The sequence below is a fragment of the Cebus imitator genome, unplaced genomic scaffold (assembly GCF_001604975.1).
Source record: "Cebus imitator isolate Cc_AM_T3 unplaced genomic scaffold, Cebus_imitator-1.0 Scaffold220, whole genome shotgun sequence".
NCBI lineage: Eukaryota > Metazoa > Chordata > Mammalia > Primates > Cebidae > Cebus > Cebus imitator.
This window is the reverse complement of record NW_016107535.1, coordinates 1,467,133-1,494,256: the sequence shown is the minus strand read 5'-3', so window position 1 is coordinate 1,494,256 and position 27,124 is coordinate 1,467,133. Positions and strand designations below refer to the sequence as shown.

At 37.9% G+C, this 27,124-nt stretch overlaps 1 protein-coding gene across 8 annotated transcripts in view; it reads right to left on the bottom strand.

The window, feature by feature from the left end:
• LOC108318535 (LIM domain containing preferred translocation partner in lipoma) overlaps positions 1 to 27,124 on the bottom strand; it is a 731,582-nt gene that overhangs the window by 450,621 nt on the left and 253,837 nt on the right. For all 8 annotated transcript variants that reach the window (XM_017549618.2, XM_017549612.2, XM_017549620.2 and 5 more), the window contains one exon: positions 26,573 to 26,774. In XM_017549618.2, coding sequence (XP_017405107.1) covers positions 26,573 to 26,765 — 193 coding nt within the window. In that variant the 5' untranslated portion in view covers positions 26,766 to 26,774. The remainder of the gene's footprint in view (positions 1 to 26,572; positions 26,775 to 27,124) is intronic.

Below are 27,124 nucleotides of genomic sequence, written 5' to 3'. Positions count from 1 at the left end.
TTGCAACAAAAAGATTTTCAGAAATTCTAAGAATCTTGCCAGTGCTGCTTCTCCAGATGTCTACGGATGTTCAATCATCTGCATCTATTACTCTAACTGCACATTATTTACATTCTAAACAAACACACAGTATAACAAATCACACAGGTAAGTAAAATAGTGCAATAATTGCTGTCACTTCATCACCTTAATTGTACAGGTTGAGTTTAAAGAGTTTTGTTCACTTTTCCAATTAACTGATACTCCAGTCACAGTACAACCAGACAGTGGTAGTGTGTAACTGTAATGCTCAGAAAACAAACCCTTGATGTAGACAGAGAGAAGGAGGATAACATATTATTCTACTTTAAAAAAAAATTAAAGAGCTATAAGATAACTTAATCCCATATATGACATAAGCCAGGGAAAGCTGTTTAAAAAAAAATCACATAGGTAATTCTGATAGTTTTCTTAATAATCGTAATGCTGCCTTTACTATCACTCATTCTGAGCACTAGCTTTTCCAATTTATTTCCTCAAAAGTTAGACTTACTAAATCTAAAGAACTCTATGGCCCTTTAGGTTTAGTAAGTCTAAATTTTTAGGAAATTATTATTTATTAAGCTATAGATAAACCCTATTTATCCCAATCAATTTGGTTAATCTAACCACAAGAAAGGTTTTTAATCCATTTTTGATCTTCGTACTGTCAGAGTTGCTGTAAAGGAAATAGTGCTTTCAAAAATACACACTCTTTTAAAAGTCAACCATAATATTGCCACATATAACAGTCCTATAAGGAAGCCTGACAAGCTGTAGAAAAATGTGAATGTGCTTCCTGGCAACTGCACCTTGGTTTAGGAAAAGGAATTCTCTCTGAGAGAACCTTGCCATTCCCTTCCTGCATTCAATAGCATTATGTTCACTTCTTGGTACTTACAAATGAGACTTGATTAAATAATTAAGTGACTCTGCAGTGGAACTATTCAGCTTAAAGGAAAGAAGACGAGTTGGAGTGAAGGACGTATTTCTATTATGAAAAGGTAGAAGGGCTCATAGAAGCAAGATGAACTGGTCTTGTTCTTTTGCAATTTGTAAGGGCAGAACTAGGAACAAAGGTAGGTTTCAGGAGCATCAGATTTTACGTAAACATGAGGAAATACTTTCAATCTAAAGTAACATGGAAGATGCTATGAACAAAATATAAGCTCACTTCCACCATATAGTAAGGCCAAGGCCAACTTAAGGTTGCCTAGAAGGACCCACCTGCACCAGGGACTGTTACTATCAAGCCTCATGTCCTTCTAGAGAATTCAAGAGTCATTACTTTGGCTTTGTCATTGTTTTTGTTAGGATATAGAACAAGCTATCGCTCATTAAATTTGTGCCTAGACATTTTAAGGTGTATTGTCTCTGCAAAAGGAACTTACTTCCACCGTCATTTCTAAGCACTGTTACAGTTAAGGGCATCAGTTCTGCACATATAAATTTAACTGGGCCCTCTTAATAAACCTAATTATTATTTATTCAATAACAATAATTGAATGTTTCTTTTGTGACTTAACCATATGTCACACACTGTCAATATAATAATGAAAAGCATAGAGTTCCAGCTCTCAGGTTAACAAGGTGACTCTAGTGTTGCCTCACTAATGAAAGTACTTATTTTATGTGTTTTTCTGTTTATTCTTAGTTGTTTCTTTATCTGAGATTTATAGCTCAAAAGTGAAGAAGAGAAAGGTCCTATATGATGAGGATTGAGTCACAGTTATGAAGACATAATCAGGTTGTTTCTGTTTTCTAGAAAGGCAGGTAGTTAAAATTTTAATTACTAATGAAACTCCATGGCTAAAAATTATAAATTTATAAGACTAAGAGATAATCTCACATGTTATGAAGGCAGAATTTAAATAAATCTAATGTCTAAAAAAATCAGAACTGTCTTAAGATGGAAAGTGCTGTTCCAGTTTCCTACACCAGAAATATTCAAGACAAGCCTGAAAAACACCTTAACAGTGATTACATGAACTCAAGCATGAATGAAAGATTGGCCTACCTTAGTAGTTCTAAAACTGCAGAGTGTTTAGAAAAAAAAAAAAGATAGTGCCCATCCCAGAGCAATTACATTACAATATCTGAAAGTGAGAGCCACATATGGATACTTTTTGAAATTCTGCAGGTGATTATTATTAGTATTAAGAGGATAGAGAACCACCATAGAAATTTAAAGCCCCCTGCAATACGACACTGTCTGTATTCTAGAACATTTGTAGATTGCAAGTCCCAAAGTAAATGAAAAACATGGAACTCAGGGTGAAGATGGCCGAATAAGAACAGCTCCAGTCTGCAGCTCCCAGTGGGATCAACGCAGAAGGTGGGTGATTTCTGCATTTCCAACTAAGCTACCTAGCTCATCTCATTGGGACTGGCTAGACAGTGGGTGCAGCCCAGGGAGGGTGGGCTGAAGGAGGGTAGGGTGCTGCCTTAGCCGGAAAGCACGAGGGGTCAGGGAACTCCCTCCCCTAGCCAAGGGAAGTCATAAGGGACTGTGCCATGAGGAACAGTGCACTCCAGTCTAAATACTATGCATTTCCCATGTTCTTTGCAACCCACAGACCAGGAGATTCCCACCAGCACCTATGCCACCAGAGCCCTGGGTTTCAAGCAAAAAACTGGGCAGACTTTGGACAGACACTGAGCTAGCTGCAAGAGGTTTTTCTTCATATCCCAGTGGCACCTGAAATGCCAGTGAGACAGAACCATTCACTCCCCTGGAAAGGGGGCTGAAGCCAGGGAACCAAGTGGTCTGGCTCGGCAAATCCCACCCCCACAGAGCCCAGCAAGCTAAGATCCATTGGATTGAAATTCTCACTGTCAGCACAGCAGTCTGAAGTCGAATTGAAACACTTGAGCTTGGTGGGTGGAAGGGCATCACCATTACTGAGACTTGAGTAGGTAGTTTTCCCCTCAGAGTGTAAACAAAGCCGCCAGGAAGTTTGAGCAGGGCAGAGCCCACCGCAGCTCTGCAAAACCACTGTAATGAGACTGCCTCTCTAGATTCCTCCTCTTAGGGCAAGGCATCTATAAAAGAAAGGCAGGAGCCCCAGTAAGAGGCTAAAAGATAAAACTCCCATCTCTCTGAGAGAGAACACCTTGGGGAAGTGGTGGCTGGGCATGCAGCTTCAGCAGACTTAAGCATTCCTACATGCCAGGTCTGAAGAGAGCAGCAGATCTGCCAGCACAGTGCTCTAGCTCTGCTAACAAACAGACTGCCTCCTCAAGTGGGTCACTGATCCCTGTGCTTCCTGACTGGGATACACCTCCCAGCAGGGGTCAACAGACACTTCATACAGAAGAGCTCTGGCTGGCATCTGGTGGGTGCTCCTCTGGAACAAAGCTTCCAGAGGAAGGAACAGGCAACAATCTTTGCTGTTCTGCAGCCTCCACTTGTGATACCCAGGCAAGCAAGGTCTGGAGTGGACCTCCAGCAAACTCCAGCAGACCTGCAACAGAGGGGCCTGACTGTTAGAAGGAAAACTAACAAACAGAAAGGAATAGCATCAACATCAACAAAAAGGACATCCACACAGAAACCCTATTCAAAGGTCACTAGCATCAAAGACCAAAGGAAGAAAAATCCACGAAGATGAGGGAAAAACAGTCCAAAAAGTCTGAAAATTCATGAAACCAGAACGTCTCTTCTCTTCCAAAGTATCACAACTCCTTGCCAGCAAGGGAACAAAACTGGACAAATAATGAGTTTGAAGAATTAACAGAAGTAGGCCTCAGAAGGTGGGTAATAACAAACTCCTCTCAGCTAAAGGATCATGTTCCAACCCAAAGCAAGGAAGCTAAGAACCTTGGAAAAACGTTAGAGAAACTGCTAACGAGAATAAGCAGTTTAGAGAATAACATAAATGACCCAATGGAGCTGAAAAACAGAGCATGAGAACTTCGTGAGGCATACACAAGTATCAATAGCTGAATTGATCAAGCAGAAGAAAGGATATCAGTGACTGAAGATCAACTTAATGAAATAAAGCGTGAAGTCAAGATTAGAGAAAAAAAGAATGAAAAGGAATGAACAAAGCCTCCCAGAAATACAAGACTATGTGAAAAGACCAAACCTACATGTGATTGCTGTACCCAAAAGTGATGAGGTGAATGGAACCAAGTAGGAAAACACTATTCAGGATATTATCCAAGAGAACTTACCCTAACCTATCAAGAGAGGCCAACATTCAAATACAGGAAATACAGAGAACACCACTATGGTATTCCTCGAGAAGAGCAACCTCAAGACACATAATCATCAGATTCAACAAAGTTGAAATGATGGAAAAAATGTTAACAGCAGCCAGACAAAAAGGTCACATTACCCACAAAGGGAAGCCCATCAGACTAATAGTGGAACTGTCTGCAGAAACCCTACATGCCAGAAGAGAATGAGGACTAATATTCAACATTCTTAAAATAAAGAATTTTCAACCCAGAATTTCATATCCAGCCAAACTAAGTTTCATAAGCAAAGAAGAAATAAAATTCTTTACAGACAAGCAAATGCTGAGAGATGTTTGTCACCACCAGGCCGGCCTTACAAGAGCTCCTGCAGGAAGCACTAAATATGAAAGGGAAAAATCAAACCAGTACCAGCCACTGCAAAAAAAATACCAAATTTTAAAGACCATCAACACTATGAAGAAACTGCATTAAGTAATGGGCAAAATAACCAGCTAGCATCATAAGGATAGGATCAAATTGACACAAAACAATATTAACCTTAAATGTAAACAGGCTAAATGCCCCAATTAAAAGACACAGACTGGCAAATTGGATAGAGTCAAGACCCATCAGTGTGCTGTATTCAGGAGACCCATCTCATATGCAAAACACATATAGGCTCAAAATCAAGGGATGGAGGAATATTTATCACGCAAACAGAAAGCAAAAGAAAAAAAAAGCAGGGGTTGCAATCCTAGTCTCTGATAAAACAGACTTTAAACCAACAAAGATCAAAAAAGACAAAGGGTATTATAAGCATAAAGGGATTGATCCATGCAACAAGAAGAGTTAACTATCTTAAATATATATGCACCCAATACAGGAGACCCCAGATTCTTAAAGCACATCTTAGAGACCTACAAAGAGACTCAGACTCCAACACAATAATAGTAGGAGATTTTAACACCCCACCGTCAATATTAGAAAGATCAGTAAGAGAGAAAATTAACAAGGATATTCAGGACATGAACTTAGCCCTGGACCAAGCAGTCCTAATAGACATCTACAGAACTCTCCACTCCAAATCAATAGAATATACATTCTTTTTAGCCACACATAGTACTTACTCTAAAATTGACCACATAATTGTAAGTAAAACACCCGTCAGCAAATGCGAAAGAATGGAAATCACAACAAACAGTCTCTCAGACAACAGTGTAATCAAATTAGAACCCAGGGTAAGAAACTCACACAAAACTGTACAACTACAAGGAAATACAGCAACCTGCTCCTGAATGAATACTGGGTAAATAATGAAATTAAGGCAGAAATAAATTTTTTAAAACCAATGAGAACAAAGACACAATAAACCAGAATCTCTGGGACCCAGCTACACAGTGTTTACAGGAAAATTGATAGCACTAAATGCCCATATCAGAAAATAGGAAAGACCTAAAATTGACACCCTAACATCACAATTAAAAGAACTAGAGAAGCAAGAGATAACAAATACAGAAGTTAGAAGAAGACAAAAAAAACAACCAAGATCAGAATAGAACTGAATAAGATAGATACATGAAAACTCCTTAAAAAAGGGAAAAACCCTTCAAAAAAAAATCGATGAATTCAGGAGCTGGTTTTTTTTTTCTCCCCATTTATTTATTTTATTGCATTTTAGGTTTTGGGGTACATGTGAAGAACATGCAAAATTGTTGCATAGGTACAAACGTGGCAGTGTGATTTGCTGCCTTCCTCCCCATCACCTACATCTGGCATTTCTCCCCTTGCTATCTCTCCCCAGCTCCCCACCCGCCACCGTCCCTCCCCTATTTACCCGCAACTGACCCCAGTGTGTAGTGCTCCCCTCCCTGTGTCCATGTGTTCTCATTGTTCAACACCCGCCTATGAGTGAGAATATGCGGTGTTTGATCTTCTGCTCTCCTGTCAGTTTGCTGAGAATGATGGTTTCCAGGTTCATCCATGTCCCTACAAAGGACCCAAACTCATCGTTTTTGATGGCTGCATAATATTCCATGGTGTATATGTGCCACATTTTCCCTATCCAGTCTATCGTCGACAGGCATTTGGGTTGGTTCCAGGTCTTTGCTATTGTAAACAGTGCTACAATGAACATTCGTGTGCATGTGTCCTTATAGTACTCTTCAGGAGCTGGTTTTTTTAAAAAAGATTAACAAAGTAAATAGACCACTGGTGAGAATAACAGAGAAGAAAAGAGAGAAGAATCAAACAGACACAACAAAACAGGATAAAGGGGATATCACCACTGATCTCACTGAAATACAAACTACCATCAGAGAATACTATGAACACATCTAAATAAACTAGAAAATCTAGAAGAAATGGATAAATTCCTGGACACGTACACCTCCCAAGACTAAACCAGGAAGAAGTCCAATCCCTGAATAGGCCAATAATAAGTTCTGAAATTGAGGCAGTAATTAATACCCTACCAACCAAAGAAAGCCCAGGACCAAACGAATTCACAGCTGATTTCTACCAGAGGTACAAAGAGGAGCTGGTACCATTCCTTCTGAAATGATTCCAAACAACAGAAAAAGAAGGACTCCTCCTTAACTCATTGTATGAGGCCAGCATCATCCTGATACCAAAACCTGGCAGAGATGCAACAAAAAAGGAAAATTTCAGGCCAATATCCCTGATGAACACTCATGCAAAAATTCTTAATAAAATACTGGCAAACTGAATCCAGCAGCACATCAAAAAGCTTATCCACCACGATCAACTTAGCTTCATCCCTGGGATGCAACGCTGGTTCAACATATGCAAATCAATAAACATAATCCATCACATAAACAAAACCAATGACAAAAACCACTAGATTATCTCAATAGACGCAGAAAGGGCCTTCAATAAAATTCAACACCCCTTCATGCTAAATACTCTCAATAAACTAGGCATTGATGTAATGTATTTCAAAATAATAAGAGCTGTTTATGACAAACCCATAGCCAATATCACACTAAATGGGCACAAGCTAGAAGCATTCCCTTGGAAAACCGGAACAAGACAAGGATGTCCTCCCTCACCACTCATATTCAACATAGTATTGGAAGTTATGGCCCAGGCAATCAGTCAAGAGAAAGAAAGAAAGGGGATTCAAATTGCAAGAGAGGAAGTCAAATTATCTCTGCAGATGACATGATGGTATATTTAGAAAACTCCATCATCTCAGCCCAAAATCTCCTTAAGCTGATAAGCAACTTCATCAAAGTCTCAGGAATCAAAAATCAATGTGTAAAAATCACAAGCATTCTTATACATCAGTAATAGGCAAATGGAGAGCCAAATCATGAGTTAACTCCCATTCACAATTGCTAAAAACAGAACAAAATGCCTAGGAATACAACTTACAAGAGATGTGAAGAAGCTCTTCAAGGAAAACTACAAACCACTGCTCACAGAAATAAGAGAGGACACAAACAAATGGAAAAACATTCCATGCTCATGGATGGGAAGAATCCATATTGTGAAAATGGCCACACTGCCCAAAGTAATTTATAGATACAATGCTATCCCCATTAAGCTACCATTGACATTGGCTTTCTTCACAGAATTAGAAAAAAACTACTTTAAATTTTATATAAAACCAAAAAAGAGCCCCTATAGCCAAGACAATCCTAAGCAAGAAGAACAAAGCTGGAGGCATCATGTTACCTGACTTCAGACTATACTACAAGGCTGCAGTAACCAAAACAGCATGGTACTGGTACCAAAACAGATATATAGACCAAGGGAACAGAACAGAGGCCTCAGAAATAACATCACACACCTACAACCATCTGATCTTTGACAAACCTGACAAAAACAAGCAATGGGGAAAGGATTCCCTGTTCAATAAATAGTGTTGGGAAAATTGACTAGCCATATGCAGAAAACTGAAACTGGACCACTTCCTTACACTTTATACAAAAATTAACTAAAGATGAATTAAAGACTTAAATGTGAGACCTAAAGCCATAAAAACCCTAGAAGAAAACCTAGGCAATACCATTCAGGACACAGGCATGGGCAAAGACTTCATGGCTAAAACACCAAAAGCAATGGCAACAAAAGCCAAAATTGGCAAATGGGATCTAATTCAACTAAAGCTCTTCTGCACAGCAAAAGAAACTATCATCAGAGTTAACAGACAACCTACAGAACGGGAGAAAATTTTTGCAATCTATCCATCTGACAAAGAGCTAATATCCAGAATCCATAAGGAACATAAACAAATTTACAAGAAAAAAAAAAATCAAAAAGTGGGTGAAGGATATGAACAGATACTTCTCAAAGAAGACATTTATGCAGCCAACAAACTTATGAAAAAAAGCTCATCATCACTGATCATTAGAGAAATGCAAATCAAAACCACATTGAGATATCATCTCATGCCAGTTAGAATGGCGATCATTAAAAAATCAGAAAACAACAGATGCTGGAGAGGATGTGGTGAAATAGGAATGCTTTTACACTATTGGTAGGAGTGTCAATTAGTTCAACCATTGTAAAAGACAGTGTGGTGATTCCTCAAGGATCTAGAACCAGAAATATCATTTAACCCAGCAATCCCATTACTGGGTATATACTCAAAGGGTTATAAATCATTCTACTATAAGGACACATGCACATGTATGTTTTTCGCAGCACTGTTCACAACAGCAAAGTCTTGGAAGCAATCCAAATGTCCATCAGTTTTAGGCTGGATAAAGAAAATGTGACACATATACACCATGGAATAATATGCAGCCATAAAAATGGATGAGTTCACATCCTTTGCAGGGACACAGATGAATCCAGAAACCATCATTCTCAGCACACTCATGCAGAAACAGAAAACCAAACACCATATGTTCTCTCTCACTCATATGTAGGAGTTAAACAATGAGAACACATGGACACAGAGTGGGGAACATCACACACTGGGCCTGTTGGAAGGTGGGAGCCTGGAGGAGGGAAAGCATTATGAGAAATACCTAATGTAGGTGACGGGTTGATGGTGCAGCAAACCACCATGGCGCGTGTGTACCTATGTAACAAACCTGCACATTCTGCACATGTATCCCAGAACTTAGAGTATAATTTTTTTAAAAATTACACAAGAAAACACCATAAAAAAGAAAACAGAGAAAACTATGATAAAGAATATTACTATAACCTTTTCTATATTAGCAGGGCCACCTGGAAAAGCATATAAGTTAGAACACTGGCTATACTACAGTAGCTGAATTCAAAGATGTGCACATGAGGGAGAAAGACTAGAACTGTCTAACTGGATAAAAACAGAGAAAGGGAGCACACTCATTTGAGATTCCAGAGATTGTTATACTATGTAGCTTTGCATGGAATAGCCATATTGCACAAGGTATGCATTTAAAGTTGTTAGGAGCTACTGTTCTTTTTCTTTTTTCTTATTCTTATTGTAAAAACCAGAAAACTCCCTAGTCACAATCTCATCTCTTCCATAATTGTATTTAGTTTAATGAGATGTTTGCAAAATTCACTGGGATTTTGGGAAGACTGGCAGGAGAGACAGGCTAGAAGAATTACTATATCAAAGAAAAAGCTGTGTCTTTGGGTACTGAATACAGTTCTAGCAAAGACATAAAAGCAAAAGCAGGCATTTAAAATAAGCTCAAAGGCCCCATACTGAATGCTGATGATTTCCAAGTACCATATCTGCTAACATTAGAAAACAGACTATTTATAGTATTTGAGGTTGTTTTTGAAAACCGTGCTACTGAACCTTGATTTTCTGTTACTTAGCAATTACTGATGATTACTGATCAAGATATTCTACAACAAAAGGATCAGTGGTAATAATGTTGGCACAACCTGGGAAGAGAAAGGTCCACCTCTACTCTTCAGAGACTCAGAGGAAGAGAAAGGTAAATGGGGAAGGGAAAGGTACATGCATTGGTCAAGGCCAGAACAAAAGCTGGTACCAGCCCCATGAGAAAAATGCAGAAGTTCTGATTCTCAGCATTTATTGTGAACCACCAGCCATTCTCACTTCCCCTGCCAACAGTGTTGACTTTGGCCAGTGAGGGAAGAACTAGTTTCACAAACAATTATCACAATAAGAAATACGGGTGGGGTACTTAAAAGCCGTAACTTCAGTGGACCGCTTTTTGACTATAAGGTCACTGCCAGGCTTTAAAAAGAAATGTATTTGTTCCTTCAACATTTTACTGGACATGTTTATAATAAAATGGAGTTGGCAATTATTGGTTGCACTGATGTGGTTGAATCTTTTGTTAAGGAATACAAGAAGCTTACGAGGAGGGAGAGAGGCAAGCTTGACCCAAATAATTAACTGTCAAAATATAAAAGCTACGATAAGAGCTACCACAAATGAAACAGCAGAAAAATTAAACACTTCTGCAGTTATTAATCGCTATATTACCATTATTGTCATTATATAACCCAGTAGCATATGAGGGTCCCTAAATGGTATATTTTCGGAAGAGACTCTGGCCAACTGGGTTAGGCAATGGCCTCCTTGAATCAAAACCTGTTGCTCCTTAAGGCTTGCATTCTGCCTTGATTAGACACAGTGGCAGGCTCCAGTTGAAGGGATGAGTCTTCCTTTTCGAAGGGAGGTAGGATAGAGTAATTGCCAGATGTTTGCAATTTTAGCTATAAAAAGATGGCTGCTTTCCATTCCTGAGTATGTTGGATCTTTTTTCTTTCTACCCAAGCTATTGTGGTTCACTAAAATAGGCCACTGCACTGATGAATCATCGTTCAAAACTGCAATAATGGAAGCAGAACAAATATGACATTTTAAATTCACATAAAAGAAAAATAAATAAAAATGTATGGGTAATAATTGTATGCTAAGCAACAGAAAGCATGTTGCAGTCTAAAGAACACAATTTGGTTCAAAAGAGTTACGCCTGAATCTACTCTGGACTACCTTCTACCGGTATGGTCTGGGGCAAGCTACCTCTTCACCCAGCTTCTTTCTCTTCAACAGTAAAAAGGGGGTCAGGGTATAACATCTATTCACCAGAAAGAACCCACACCCCCTGCCTTACAAATGCATGGCTCAGGCAAGATATGCAAATATCTGTTGTGTGAATAAATTAAATATATACATACACAAATATATAAATGTGTTTAGAAACCATATATCATGATGAAATTGTGTACATTTTACACTTTCTACTATAGATATTATAATCCACCACATCACATACTCAGTTTTCACTTCAAACACAACCTAGTAAATTTCATAAGAGCAGAAATTAAAAACTGTTTTATTTAAGTAGCAACAATATAACTGGCTTGAGAGACTGGTGACCCCTAGACAGAGATGTTACCTTCCTTAATGTGTAAGTTAAGAATCTCTTTGAGGGTCTGATGGTGTTATGAACCTTTTCCTGAAAAAGACATATACATAGACTAAGTTTAAATACAATTTCAGGAGACTGGCTTAATCCCAAATATGAAATCTCAAAGATGAATGAAACTCAAGATAAAATTCCTAAATTATTTTTTCCTGAGATTATGTAGATAATAATCCCTAAAAATCTCTCTGTAGCAACTGATGTTTTGGAAAATTAATTTCTTTAATTAACAAAAATCACTACTTTCTTTCTGAAATGTTCACCTACATTTTAACTGCATTTATAGTTCAATAGTAAAAAAAGCCATCATTCTCAGCAACTGACAGAAGAGCAGAAGATCAAACACCACATGTTCTCACTCATAGGCGGGTGTTGAACAATGAGAACACATGGACACAGGGAGGGGAGCACTACACACTGGGGTCAGTTGGGGGAAAATAAGGGAGGGACAGTGGGGTGTGGGGAGTTGGGGAGAGAAAGCAAGGGGAGAGATGCCAGATGTAGGTGATGGGGAGGAAGGCAGCAAATCACACTGCCATGTTTATACCTATGCAACAATCTTGCATGTTCTTCACATGTACCCCAAAACCTAAAATGCAATAAAATAAATGGAAAAAAAAATACTTCTCAAAGAGATAATATAAATATGAATGATTTTTTTTTGCCACATTGAAAAAGTTCAAGTAAAGTAATTCTACTTCTAACAAAGGTGCAATGAAAATTCAAAACAGGAATCATAATTCTGCCAGGGACACACATAAGCCAAGTCAATTCTAAAATCTCAATCGGCAAACACACACACACAAAAATACAACTAAGCTTCTAAGATTATTTTTTAAATGGTCACGATGAGCTATATGAGATTTTATGATTAAAAATTGGAATTAAAAAAAAAAAACTATGGATATGACCCTCAGAGCTAATGTTCATATTTTCAATAATAAAATAGAAACAATGATTGCAGGTTCCACTGATTTTGTTGTTATTTTGTACCAAATGCTATGCCAATTCATGACTTCATTTAACTTTGAAAACAACTCTTAAAGATAAAAATATCTCTATTTTATTTATTTATTTGAGATGGAGTCTTACTCCATCATCCAGGCTGGTACGCAGTGGCTCACTGCAACCTCCGCCTCCTGTGTTCAAGTGATTCTCCTGCCTCAGCCTTCCAAGTAGCTGGGATTACACGTGGGTGCCACCACACCCAGCTAATTTTTGTATTTTTAGTAGAGACAGGGAGTCGGGGTTATGTAATATTGGCCAGGCTCATCTTGAACTGCTGACTCAGGTGATCCACCCACCTTAGCCTTCCAAAGTACTGGGATTACTGGCGTGAGCCACTGTGCCTACTCCGTAAATATCTTTATTTAAAATTGAAAGAGCTTAGGTTGCTACTTATGCTAGCGAATCCAAGTTCCCAGATAATTAAGAGTTAAAGTAAAATCAAAACTTGAACCCAGATCTACCAGATGCCAGAGTCTATGTACTTAATCACTGCCTCCCTGAGTCTTTCTTCTCTGTAGCCTTCCCATAACTAACTTGGCTCCAAGAAAACTCTTTCTTTTGATGGAGTTGGCCATAGAGTCACTTCACAAATGGAAGCTTTACAGTAAAGCTTCACATTGTTAGTTAACTGGTCATTTTCATATGTCGAGTTTCCAATGAAAATATAAACTGTTTAAGGGCGAAGATGTGTTTTTACTTTTTCTTGTCCCTTGCAGAGCTCTGTTAAATCACAATGGCACAAGAGGCAGCTGAATAGGCCACAATAAAAGAACTGAATTAAATGCAGAAATCAAGATATAAAACAGTGAAATCTGTCTGCCAGGGATCACATTGGGTGGGCATGCAGGACACTTTGCTGTCACCTTAAGTGGTGATATTCCTGAGTACACCTCATAGAACTTGGCGATTTCTTTCCCAGGAGGTAATTTTTACAGAGGATGCACTTAATAAAACCCAAGTCATTACAACACGCATGAACAGATCAATAACAAAAATAATGACAAATTTAAATGCCATTGTTAAAGAATGGTTAAAAATAAAATAAAATGTCATTTAATTCCATTGTAATGTCAATAAAACTACCAGTGATATCTAAAAAGTTTAAGCAAGATGACATAATTCAACCGAATTAAGTAAAATTCCAAATGATTATTCCAAAGGTCTTGTCAAATAATGTCTCAAGGAGACATTATTTGAGAAACTTGGTAATAACTTCTTAAGACTACTTTGGCTGTTTTACATTTTTATCTGTCATAGACAACCATGCATAGGTGATTGATTCTAAGCAATTTTCACACATTATTTGAATGATCTAAATCTTCAAATCACTCTGAATAGTATAATTTGGGAAAATAATGATAAAAAAATTCTTTCATTTAATAAACATAATAACAGCATTAACATGAGATACAGTACACTGCTGAGGAACAGCTACAGACTTGGATTTAGGAGACAACGGTTCAATTTCCAGCTTTGCAATATGCTAGCTATTTAATTTTGCATATATTATACTCCCTGCAAATTGGGGGTGATGATAACTGTTTTCTACAGAGTAGCTAGAAAGATTAGGTAAGCAGTTGAGGCTAATAAATCCACTACAATATTTTTCAAATAATTAAGATACGATTCTACCAGATACATTGTCTTAGTAATTGTAATAATAGATTATTACCAAATAGTGTTTATTGTACATTACCAATACTTAAGGGAAGATACTAAAATTTGGTCAAATGTGATTTCTACATTTATTAGCCTAACCATGGCTTTCTGAATGACAGATTTTTCATTTGTCTTTAGGAACCATAATAATGTGGGAATTATAATAACATTACAGGATATTCTAGTGATTAAACTAGATATTATGTGAGAAAGTGCTCTAAAATCTATTCACGTTTGTGCACAGTCATACAAACACATATATAAAACTGTAAGTTGTAATGAACATTTCACAATAAAAATCCTTCTTTCATTGCTTCCTGTTTTCTCAGGATTACCCCAACGTGTGAATAAGTAAGAAAGCAAAACAGAACAAAATGATTAAGTTAGCTTACACCTCCATCCTTAAGGGTGTGTGTTTGATTAGCTAATAAAAAAAAAAAAAAAAAAGAAAAGCTGCCTTGAAATTGTTTCAGGAGATTTAAAGAAAATTGACTTCTGCTTTTTCTTTCTTGCCATAGTATCTGTATGCACAGGCACATTTTATTCTAAAATACAAGAGACAAGTACACAGAGATATCAATAGTACTTCTGGCCAGCACCTCTAGGAAAGTACATCTTGCCTGTGGTATAAGATCATCATGTTCATATTTCTGGATCCTTCCTCTCTGTAGCTACCTAATTTCCTGGAGCTATTTCCCTAGAGGTAAATTTCAGAGCATGCTAGAACATTTGGGTCTACCCATAGTGAAGTCACTATGTTCACATTGCAGAGCTATTCCCAGGAGTCCAGATGCACTGCCTGAGGACATCAGCAAAGAGCTGCCAAAATTACAAGGGTCACGATGGGCGCCATTCCCTGCTTTTGCACATGCTGTTCCCTTTACTTGGCGTGCCATGCTGTCCACCGCCCTTTTCTGCTTGGTAAACAACTAACTCATTCTCCAACACTCAGATCAGATATCTCCTCCTCCGTGATGCTTTCCCCAGTTCCTCCTAGAGGACAACCTTCACATTATATGATGACACTAAATTTACATAGTGCAACCTTGTCGGGCATGAGGTGTCTATTACATGTCTATCTTGGCTAGTGGACTTACCTACGCTGTTTGAAGACAGCAACATACAGAACAATGTAAAAAACATCTAATAAGAGAGAGTGCTGGAAGGGCAAAGTGCTAGAAGGCTCAGGGTGCCACATCCCGGTGACCTGTACTCCCCTGCCCCACGTGCTGTCCTCAGCCATCAGGTCTCTCTGAATGCAGTAACTTTAAGAAAGGATGACAAAAATACCATACTTACCTTTTTTTTAAAGTTCTTTAGGTCAATCGTTAACCTAGGGTATGATTTCTTTATATCGTATATTTGCCCAAAGGCTCAGGTGTCAGATTTATTTTTATAATGTCCATAATGAATCCATTTTTAGATAATTTACGTAGGCCCACTGTGACCCAAAATTGGCTGAGATTTCAGGCATTGCTACCTGAGGCAACACAATAGCAAGACACTCTGTATGCAGAAGCTTGGCCATGGCTAGGGCATTCTAGAAGAATCCATTTTTGTTGTTTGAAATCTTCTGGTTTTGAATGTCAAATGAAATGACCTGGGACAACATGTGCAAAAGATGGGTATCTATAATTAAAACACTGAGGGAAAGGAATAGCAGCAGGAAGGATGCTCTAAGTGTCTAGATCTGTACAATATTCATATGATAAAGATGTTTAAGACTTCAAAAGCTACCATCATTAACTACAGGAGGAAGAGTACACTCTCAGGACCTGGAGAAGGTTCAAAGGGCATTAAGGCACTGGTTCCTGAATTAATAAAACAAATGGGTGTTTCTCAAACTTTGGTTGAGCATCAGTCACAATTCCCTGGGGAGTTCTGTTTTATTTTTTGTTTTAATGCAGATTCTTGGGCCCCATACCCAGAGTTTTTGATTCTGTAGAATTGTGATGCAACCTAGGAACTGCTTTATTTTTTTTTCTTTTGAAAAATATACTCCACGTATTTCTGATGACCGGGGCCAGGTTTGAAAACCATTGGTTTAAACCATACATCATAGCAGTGATACATATAGCAGTGGTCTTTCAAAGTACCATGCAAGCAATTCAGATGGCATGTAAGACAGTATTTTAATGTATTTCTTAAGAATACATTAAGAAATCTATATGTATTTCTTTATTTTACCATTATTAAACCTTTTTAGAAATACAGAATCACAGAAAGTTGCAAAAATAGTACAGAGTCCCATGTACACTACCCAGGTTCCCCCAATGGTAACTCTCATAAAGCTATAATATATTACAAAACCAGCAAACTGACATTGTTACATTACTGTTAACTAGACCTTACTCAGTGTTTACCATTTTATAGCCTGCATTGATTTGCATATGCATACAGCTCTGTGTAACTTTATCCCACGTATAGATTCACGTAACCATCACTCCAATTGAGGTACAGAACTTTTCCTCCACCACAAAGACTCTTGCTGCTTGCTCCTAGTGTGAATCACCAGTACTTATCCCATCTGACCCCCATCTCTGTGCCCTAGCCATCACAAATATGTCCTTTATCTCTAGAGCTTTGTCTTAAAACAAAATCTTATAATATATGTAACCTCTTGAGACAGTTTTTCCATTAAGCATGTCCAGGTTATTGCATATATCAATAATAGTTCATTCTTTTTTACTGCCGAATGGTATTATTCCATTGTATGGCTGTACCAGACTTCACTGAAACACTTGCCCATCAAAGGATATCTAGGTTGTTTCCAGTGTTTTGTCATTATGATAAAAAAAAAAAAAAGTTGCCCTGAACATCCATGTACAGACTTCTTTGTGAATGTAAACATTTTGATTCTCTGGATTAAATGCCAAAGGGTATATTTGCTGAGTCATATGGTTAGTACGAGTTTACTTTTGTAAAACACCACCAAAGACTTTTCCACAGTGGCTACAACATTGTGCACATTCCTGCCAGCACGGTGAGAGATCACTTCTCAACATCTTCAGTAGCATAAGGTACAAATTTTTATGTTAGCTTTTCTAATACACGTGTGGTGATATCTCTTTGTGGCACTCTCTATATTTTTATTCTCAAAAAAGCAATTAAATTCTCTTCAGATGTAAAATATGGACTGACAATAGTTTTGTACATTTGTATAACTTAAAAATAAACGTGTATCTCCCCACACAAATCAGCATTAATTGTTTTTGAACCATACAAAAATTAGGAAGAACCCATCACCTTATTAAGGAACTCATTTCAGTAATTAACCTGACAAGTTACAAAACAAAGGAGATTTGTGTCAATAATACACAGACTTCTCCTTGTGCTAAAACATCTAATCCACTTTGTTTGGGTATATTAGTTCTATCGCTGTAACGTCTAAACAAGTCCCCCAGAACGCATCTACGGCAACCAGGGAAGGAATCCCCGGGATCATGGCTTGCCTTCCCCACTTACTAATCTGCAATACTGAACAAGCCACCTGCCTCTCTGAGTCTCTGAAATGAAGATAAACATGTTGCCTGCATTCAAGAATTTTCATTGGTTATTCACAGCACTCCTGGGCAAAGAACCTGTACGTCCCTGAAACGTGTTAGTGAATACATTCTCGACAATTATCATCTAGGAAAGAAAGGGATTGTATTAGATAACTTTTAAGATTCAACCTGGTTCTAGAATTTTACAGTTTATATAGTGTTGAAGCATTGTGATTCCTATCACTGTTATTAGAAGCTAATGACATTCATCAGTACTTATGGACACCATGTTAAATTACTATTATATTTCTATTAGCACATATTCATTGGTATAGACTGGGCATCCTACATCCAAACACTTGAGACATTGAAATGTTACAAATTTCAGATTTTTTGGATTTTTGGAATATTTAAGCATACCAGCTGAGCTACCCTAAACCACAATTCTGAAATCCAAAATGTTCCCATGAGCATTTCCTTTGAGCATCATATTGGCACTCAGAAAGTTTCAGATTTTTTCACATTTAAAATTTCAGATTTTCAAATTAGGGTTACATAACCTATATTAAAGTGTTTTCCATAATTTTGAATAATTATTGGTAATTGCATATAAGGTTACAAATGCATCTATTAAATAAATTTTATTTCACCATTGTATCGGTATTATTATTAATAATGTTATTTTTATTATAGCAAGAAAATACGTCCCAAGAGGGCAGGGACTAGTCTCTGCTTTGCTCACTGCCATTACTTCAGCCCCTAGAAGAGTATCTGGCACAAAATCTGTTTTAAGTAAATGACTGCTGAATAAATATATAATAGTAACTCCTTAGGGTTGTAATGTATTTTATGGTTTAAAAACATTTTTACATTTATCATCATATTTGGCTTTCAAAATAATCTTGTGAGATAGTTAGTATTACCAGCTAATATTTTATCAATTAAAGAGGCTATTGAATACAAATGCATCATGGCCAAGGCCAAGTGGTGAAACTGAAGCTTGAATGTAACTGCACTGACCACCAAGCCAGGGCTGCGTCTTGACAAGGCTGATGAATATTTGGTAAGATCTGATGTCACTCCAAGAATTACAAGTTATATTCTCTGCTGAAAGATGCAGTGTAAAGATCAAATTAATACAATTAATATTTGATCCTTTAATGAATAAACAGCTTGTTCCTTTGTCCCCCTGAGGACCTGAAAATTAAAACTCATGCACTGCACTGTGCAGCGATGGATGAGGTTCAAAATGCTTATGCCCATCCAAAAAAGGGGCATGGCAGGCAAACCTGAGCTTCATTACAGTTCTTGATGTTTCTGTGAATCTGTGGCTATCTTCATGGCATACCATATGTACTTAAAACAAATGTCCAAGATGTTACAACTGCAGTTTCTAATTGCAATTAACAGGACTGTCAGGATGATGAAAAGATGTTTCCCATTTGTAACCTCAAAAGGATGTTTCCCATTTGTATCTCCAGAGTTACAACAAGATTCTCTCTGCATAGGGAAAAGGATGATAGCACACCATAAGGAACATACCTTCACAGCAAAAATAACAGGGAAGAACCTGTCTAAATTATTCCTTTAAATATAACGTCATAAGTGGACATCCATTTCCCTCACATATTAGTTATCTGCTAAGAAAACAAATGTGTCCTGTCTAACCAGGATACATGGCTTCACATCACTAATGGCTAATTCTCCACCAAGCATCAATAATCCAGGACTCATCAATTCCTAGGAACCAAGCTCCACACTTGCCTGGTTCCCATAAACCATGGTGGTGCAGCTGAATGAGTACATTTAAGAAACCTGGGTTCAAGATCAGTTCAGCATCAAACTCTTGGGTATATTAGCAATCATCTATAACTATTTCCCCTCCATGGAACAATACATTAATAACCTCAGGGTAGCAGAAAGATGTAAAAAATAATCCAGGCGTAGGACCCCCATTTAATACAATTCACCTCACCTATCTTGATCTATCTTGACACGTCTATGTGAACCAATATACACAAATCTGGTTTGTGAAAAAGGTCACCATTTTGAAATTAATTTCTTTTTTTTGTTATGGTAGTAAATATATACACATAGGTATATAAATTTATCAAAATTCTTCCTGTGTACATTTTCCTTGAATTTTACTGAATATAAATTATACCTCCACCCTTAAAAATTTCATGTTGACCCTAATCAACTGTCACCTGAAAAGCTTCATCTATTTTGCTAATGGGTGCCTGGTCCTTGTCCTAATTAACCTTCAAAGCTGTTTTTTTTTTTTTTAATTCATTTATTATACTTTAAGTTCTGGGGTACTGAAATTAATTTCAAAAAAGAATCATGAAATAATAAACTAATGAAGCCAAAGGAGACATCAGAATGTCTAGCTATTTAAATAGAAGCATTTAAAATTAGTAGGACCCCTAAGTATGAGGGTCTTCCTCTACTACTTTAATAGCTACATGATTCTTTAATAAGCTCTTACACTTCTATTACTTACAAATCATCAAAATGGCAATAACATCTGTTCTACCCACCTCAGAGAGCTACAGTAAGAATTTTCTACTGAAATGAAAAGACATTGAACATGCAACTGCTAACTAAACTACACAAGAGTATATCAATATAAAAAGATCCCACTAAAAGGATCACACTGAATTGGTACCTAATGTAGACCCAAAGTCTGAATGTCCACAGTCCCCAAGATTTGTCTTTAACATATACATTAAAGGAAAATTTCTTCTCTCGTATATTCAGAAAAGGTAAAGATTATTATATTTAGAAAGAAAGAGGGAGAGAGAAAAAGAGTGAGAACTGGCATGTAACGCCAATTTGCTTTTTCAAAAATCTAACATAAAAATGTTTTCTAAAAAGAATTTCAGAAATTGAATTCTGGGCCACAAGACAACTCCAGCTTCGCAAACTTGTGAACTTTATAAATCATTCCAAATGATTATCCATTTTAATGATAGATTAAAAAGTATTATCAAATTTCATTCAGCCAAATAAGCGAGAGAGACAGAGACAGACAGAGAGACAGAGAGACAGAGAGAGAGAGAGAGAGACAGAGAGCGTGAAAGCACTATTAATTTGCTTCAAAAGTAATCACTGTTTTTGCCATTAAAGGCAATGGCAAAAACCACTATTACTTTTGTACCAACCTAATACTAATCCCCAGATTGTAATAGTAAGATAATTTCAAAAACCATCTCAAAAAAAGTGCATTAGTACAGTAGGAAAGTTCATTTGCTTTGCTATTTACCAAAAACAGAAAAAGAACTATACTTTGCTGTCATCAAACTCTAAGACTGAGTTTAATTGTTGTTTTTGTTTTAGTTTTTTGGAATGGAGTGGTTGTTGTTTTTTTTTATTATTATTATTTTTATTTGGAGCAGACTGAAAACCCAGATTATAGGACAAACAGCACTAAAGGCTAGTATTTTAACGACCAGAAGAAAAATTTCATTATCTTATCTTGTTGTCATCAGTTAAACCGAATAGAAAGTGATGGGACAACATCATAAATACGTACCAAAATAACTTCACAAAAAATTAAATAAACAGTTAACATTATAAAATCTTTAAGGACTGTGCCGCTATAAACAGGTGCGCAGGTATCTTTTTCATGTAGTGACTTCTTTTCCTTCTGGTAGATACCCAGGAGTAGGATTGCTGGATTGAATGGCATTTCTCTTTTAGTTCTTTAAGGAATCTCCATATTGTCTTTCATAGCAGTTGTACCAGTTTATACTCCCACCAACAGCGTAAAACACCAACAGTGTTCCCTTTTTACCACATCCATGCCAACATTTATTGTTTTTTAATTACGGCCGTTCTTGCACAAATAAGGTGGTATCGCATTGTGGCTTTTAATTTGCATTTCCTGGATAGTGAGTTGAGCATTTTTTCATGACTGTTGGCTGTAATCTTCTAAATACAAGTCAGCCAACAAATGGATAAAGAAAATGTGGTATATATACACCATGGGATACTACTCAGCCATAAAACAGAATGAAATAACAGCATCTGCAGCAACTTGGATAGAATTGGAGACCATTATTCTAAAAGTAACTCAGGAATGAAAACCAAATATCGTATGTTCTCACTTATAAGTGGGGGCTAAGCTATGAGGATTCAAAGGTATAAGAATGATATAATGGACTTTGGAGAGTCAGGGTGAAGAAGGGTGGAAAGGACGTGAGGGATAAAAGACTACAGTGTACACTGCTCAGGTGACAGGCACACTGAAATCTCAGAAATCACCGCTACAGAATGTCTCCATGTAAGCAAAAACCACCTGTTCCCCAAAAGCTATTGAACTAAAAAACAAACAAAAAAAAATCTCTAATAAGACAAAATTTAATTTAAAAACATATATGAGTTCATCACCACAAAGTATTGAACACAGAGAAAGCATGTGGAAATATAGGGGTATTCTAAGTTAGCTATGAAAATACAAGTTGTTACAAAATCAGTGAAAAGAATGAGAACAATGGAAGGAAAATAAAAGGACCCTGAGATCCAAAGAGCTACTGACAGGGAAAAAAGCATGCCCCACATTTCAGTGCGCCAAAGCCCTTTACAAAATGTTTATTAGCAGAATATCTTATAAAAGAAAATTATAAATATGGGTATCCCCAACAGATAAGTTGTTGTGGAAAACATGTTAGTAGTTTTCTACTTTCCCAGTCAGAATAAAAACATGAGAAAGCAAACTCCAGAGATTACAGACGTAACACCAAGGTGAGACATGTAATTGGCAACATCAACGTGGCAATGGTTAGACAACTCCTGGACTAAAAACCTCAAAGAATGGACACAGGAAGGAAAGGTAATTCAAAGACGTAGGTTGAAGTTGCAGAACCATAGTGTCTAATAAGTAGCTGAGAATGGAGAACATGTGTCTGGGAGCAGGTTATTACTATTGTGCTTCATCAATTAATTCCATTCTGCAAACACTATTGAGTTCCTAGTATGTGTCAGGTATCGTGCTAGGTGCTGTTGAGGGAAAAGGCATGAGTCAGGCAGCCCCTGACTCTCACAGTTCAGAGTACACTACAGCAAACAGGTGCATATACAAGCAAAGCTATTAAAAAACACATTGTCATAAGAATTGTATGTGATGCATGAAGGTATGAGTTGGTAAAGAACGGTTTGCCATTAGAATATAGTACAAGGTTTGGGGTAACTCTAGAGTTAGAAAAGATTTGAGTGCCAACTCCGTTTGAGCAGGTTGGGCTTCTCTGAACAAATAACTTACACTCTCTAGACTGCAGTTTTTACATTTACACCAGAACAAGATGGATTGTGTGACTTCTATTAGTTCTAACTTTCTGAATTTGTGGTTGAGCTTCTTGGAGGTCAACTTATTTTATCTTATTCGTTTTATTGTATTTTATTTTTGAGACAGGCTCACTCTCCCAGGCTGGAGTGCAGTGGCTCAATCTCAGCTCACTTCAACCTCTGCCTCCCAGGTTCAAGCGATTCTCCTGCCTCAGCTTCCCAAGTAGCTAGTATTACAGCCACCTGCCACCATGCCCGGCTGATTTTTATATTTTTTAGTAGAGATGGGGTTTCACCATGTTGGCCAGGCTGGTCTCAAACTCCCGACCTCCGCTGATCCACCTGCCTCGGCCTCCCACAGTGTTGGGGTTACAGGCGTGAGCCACTAGGCCCGGCCTTAGAGGTCAACTTTTAAGCAACGAACTGAGACTGTGGAAGCAGGAAACTTGGGGACAAGTACATGCTAAAAGCAAAAAACAGCATGAGCCAAGGCAATATGGAGCATAAGCTGGTATCAACAATGCATCCTGGAAATAAAACCTGTGCTACCTACTATCTGGGGAATTTTACTAAGAATATAGAACATTCTAAATGAAAAAAAAAGTAAAAGAAAAAGGATTGTTATAAACTTTTAAAATGTATAAACATTTAAACACAATGGACATAAGTTACAAAAATGTTCAGAGTAAAAAGAATGTACTGATAACATTTAAATTAAATATAACGAAAAGCAAATCTTATTTTTCTAACAAATACGTGGATACATCTTTGTGTCATACAGCAGATGCAAAAATGTAGCTTCTATTTTAAAAAGTCTGAATGTCCATAAACCGTTCCCAAGATTTGTCTTTAACTTACATATTAAAGGAAAATTTCTTCTCTTGCATATTCAGAAAAGGTAAAGGTTATTATATTTAGAGAGAGGGGGAGAGAGGAAAAGAGTGAGAATTGGCAGAAATGCAAGAAAGAACCAAAATTTCAGAAAACAAAAGACTGAGTTATACCATATTCCAAACTGCTTTGGAGAAGCGTTACTGAGCAGTGCACCCTCCCAGCCAGCCATCCGCCAGCCATCCAAATATATATGCATACATAAGAACACACAGACATACATTTGACCATATGCAACCGTTCCTACTAAAAACACAGTAACATAATATGAGCTATGAGGAACATAAGGACGAGTGAGAAACCATGTCTTGTTGCTTCAATGGGGAAGCAAAGCTTACATATATTCTTATAAGGGAAGAGGGGACGTATCACTGTAATATGGGGCTTGGTGCCACACGTGCTGTGAATAGAAGGGCAGGCAGCATCGCGTGCTGGATATGGACAGTAGCCTCAGTTCAGAAACATACTCCAAACACATCACAGAGAATGTCACCTCTTTTAAACTTCCATTTCTTTATAAGAAAAAAAAAAAACATTTTGTAGGGCTGCATAAGAAGGCAATAAAATAATAATGAGAAAGCATAGAGCCTGGCATATACTACATGTTCAATACGGGACAGCACGCAAGCAGGGGCAGTAACAAATTTGGTGGTCACAGAACACCAAGCAGAAACTTGGTAGTCATAGAATAGATGTGGGAACTTGGGGAAGGAAGTGATTACTTCTGATCTAGGCCACACCTAGACTTTTGGAGAAAGTGATACAAATAGCATTTTGCCAGGTAACAAAAACGTATGCAGTGGCATGTTGAAAGTGAGGCCAAGGACTGTGCACTGCAGAGCATGCGAACAAATCACTCCAGTGTTCTAGAGAATAAGACAGTGGGTGCACCACGCATAGTACAGGCAGGGCATGTCAAATTCAGAATAAAGGGGTCTAAAGGGAGGCCATGATATGCTTCTCTTCTCCCTATCTCATATAATGCCATCTCTTAGCCCACTTACTATAAGACCTGCCCTCACCATAATGCTCACGCATATAAGAACTCTCAGACCTACAAAGCCTTCCTCACACATTTGCCTCCTAGTCTATAACTGGCCATGTCTCCCTTCTGTTCCTATTAAAGGGAGGTCCACTGATGCTTTCCCCAAAAGTTAGGTGACAAAATAACAATGCCCCTAGTAAGGTGACAAAGGGAAACATTGAAAATATAAATAAGGAAGCCAACATATGGCTCCTCCTGTTCCTATGAAGAGAGATTCTCTTCCAGATCCCATTCCCAAGCCCTGCAATCACTAAAGAAGGATGAGTCAAAGAAAACCAGTTCCACTAAGTGCTTGATTAATTGCAAAGATGCAGTCTCCTTCAAGGGCACTAAAACATCATGGTGTTCAACAGAGATTAGTACAGCACGAAAGGCTTCATTTATTTTTCCAGAGCAGCTTTATGAGGGTCTCCTTGTTGCACTTTCTGAGGAAAAGGATACCCAAAGATGCACAGCTGCCGCTTAGCCATGCATGAGGAAGCCTGAGGCATCCTACCGCCCAGCCTAGGTGTCCAGTCATGTTACACAAGCTAGACATCTGAACTAGGCTTCTGGCATCAGACCCAAAATACTAATAAAGTGTTTCCTGGGAGTGGGAGAGGACTGGGAAGAAAAGCAGAGGACTGGACTGTAACACAGAGTGTGGAACACTCACATGCAATATTGATAAGCAAACATTCATATCATCTAAGAAGCAACTGGAAACATCCTGGAGAGGGTAAGATATTAATAATTTTTTAAATGGTGGGACAGAGAGAGAAAACAAAGAAAAAGGAGCTAAATCTCCTTTCACTGCCTCCTCTCTATTAGCTCCTAGAAGTCTAATGTTCTTCAGTTTTTTTTAATTTTAAGTTATTGTTTCTTGAATATGAATGAGCTGCTAACATTCATTGGTATAAACATGTAACCTTTTCAACCAAACAGTATGGTACCATTTACACTGACCCTGAGGCTTCGTGTGTGAGTGTATACACACAAATACACACGAGAGCTGGAGCTCACATAGACCTTCAAACACTACTTGATGTAAACTGAATGCATTGTTATTAAAACCCCTAAAAGTAGGCTTCACTCAAATTTGCCTGTGAGCTTCGGCAAATGCAGATCTGACAGAACTCTCTGGGCAACTTTATCCTTCAGCAGCCTAAGGGACGAAAAACAGCCAGAGGAGGTAAAACGATTCCATGCATTGCATTAGGTTTACTTTGTGTAAGTTTCTGATTGGACTACTGCTTGGCAGCATTTGCAGACATTTGTCTAAGGGCAAGAGGGAGGGACCATTGTCTAGTAGGTACAACCTTACAAGAGAATGAGCTGGAGGTGGAAGATAACACAGTAGAAAGGCAATGAGCTGTGACTGAAGAGGCCAGATTTCTAGTTGGGCTCTAACCCTATTTCACTATGTAACCATAGCCATATCGTCCAAAAAAGTCTTTTTCCTAAAAGAAGGGACTGGTCTAGACCATTTCCAAGGGCTGCTTGACTTTTAGTAGCCTATAAACTATGATAACCATACTGTGAATTCATAAACTACCTTTTTCTGACACGACATTGTGCTATAAATCACCTGTATAACATTGAACTTTCCTACTCCAAGTACCCACCTCTGAAATCCCAGCACTTACCCTCACTTCCAGGTTGCTTGTATGGGTTGTACTTAGGTTTTGGAGCAACTACTGGTGCAAACTTTTTGGGTGGCTGTTGTGTAGACACTGAAATGCTGGGGTTTCCAAAGGAATGGGTGGTCTCCATCCGTGCAGGCACATGGCCGAGGGGCTCACCAGTGCTTTTGGGTGGCAGCCAAGATGGGTGAGACATGGTTGGAATCTGCGATTAAAAGGAAACAAACATTGTTTGTATAGAAGCATGAAAATGGAGAAAATACACCTCACTTCATTACTATTTTATCTTAATCCATACTAAACGAATCTTGATAAAGCTCTCTGGAAAGAAGGATGAAAGAAAATGGAAGAAGGAAAAATGAAGAGGCAGAGGAATCGCCAGCAGGAAGAGGAGGAGGAAGGGGAGGAAGGGGAGGAAAAGGAGAAAGAGAAAAAGAGAAAGAGGAAGAGGGAGGGGGAGGAGGAGGAGAAGGAAGAGAACATTCCCCCAAACTTGAATATCTCCCTTCCAATAGTGACCTATTTTAGTACCTACCACTCTTGGGAAACAGGTAT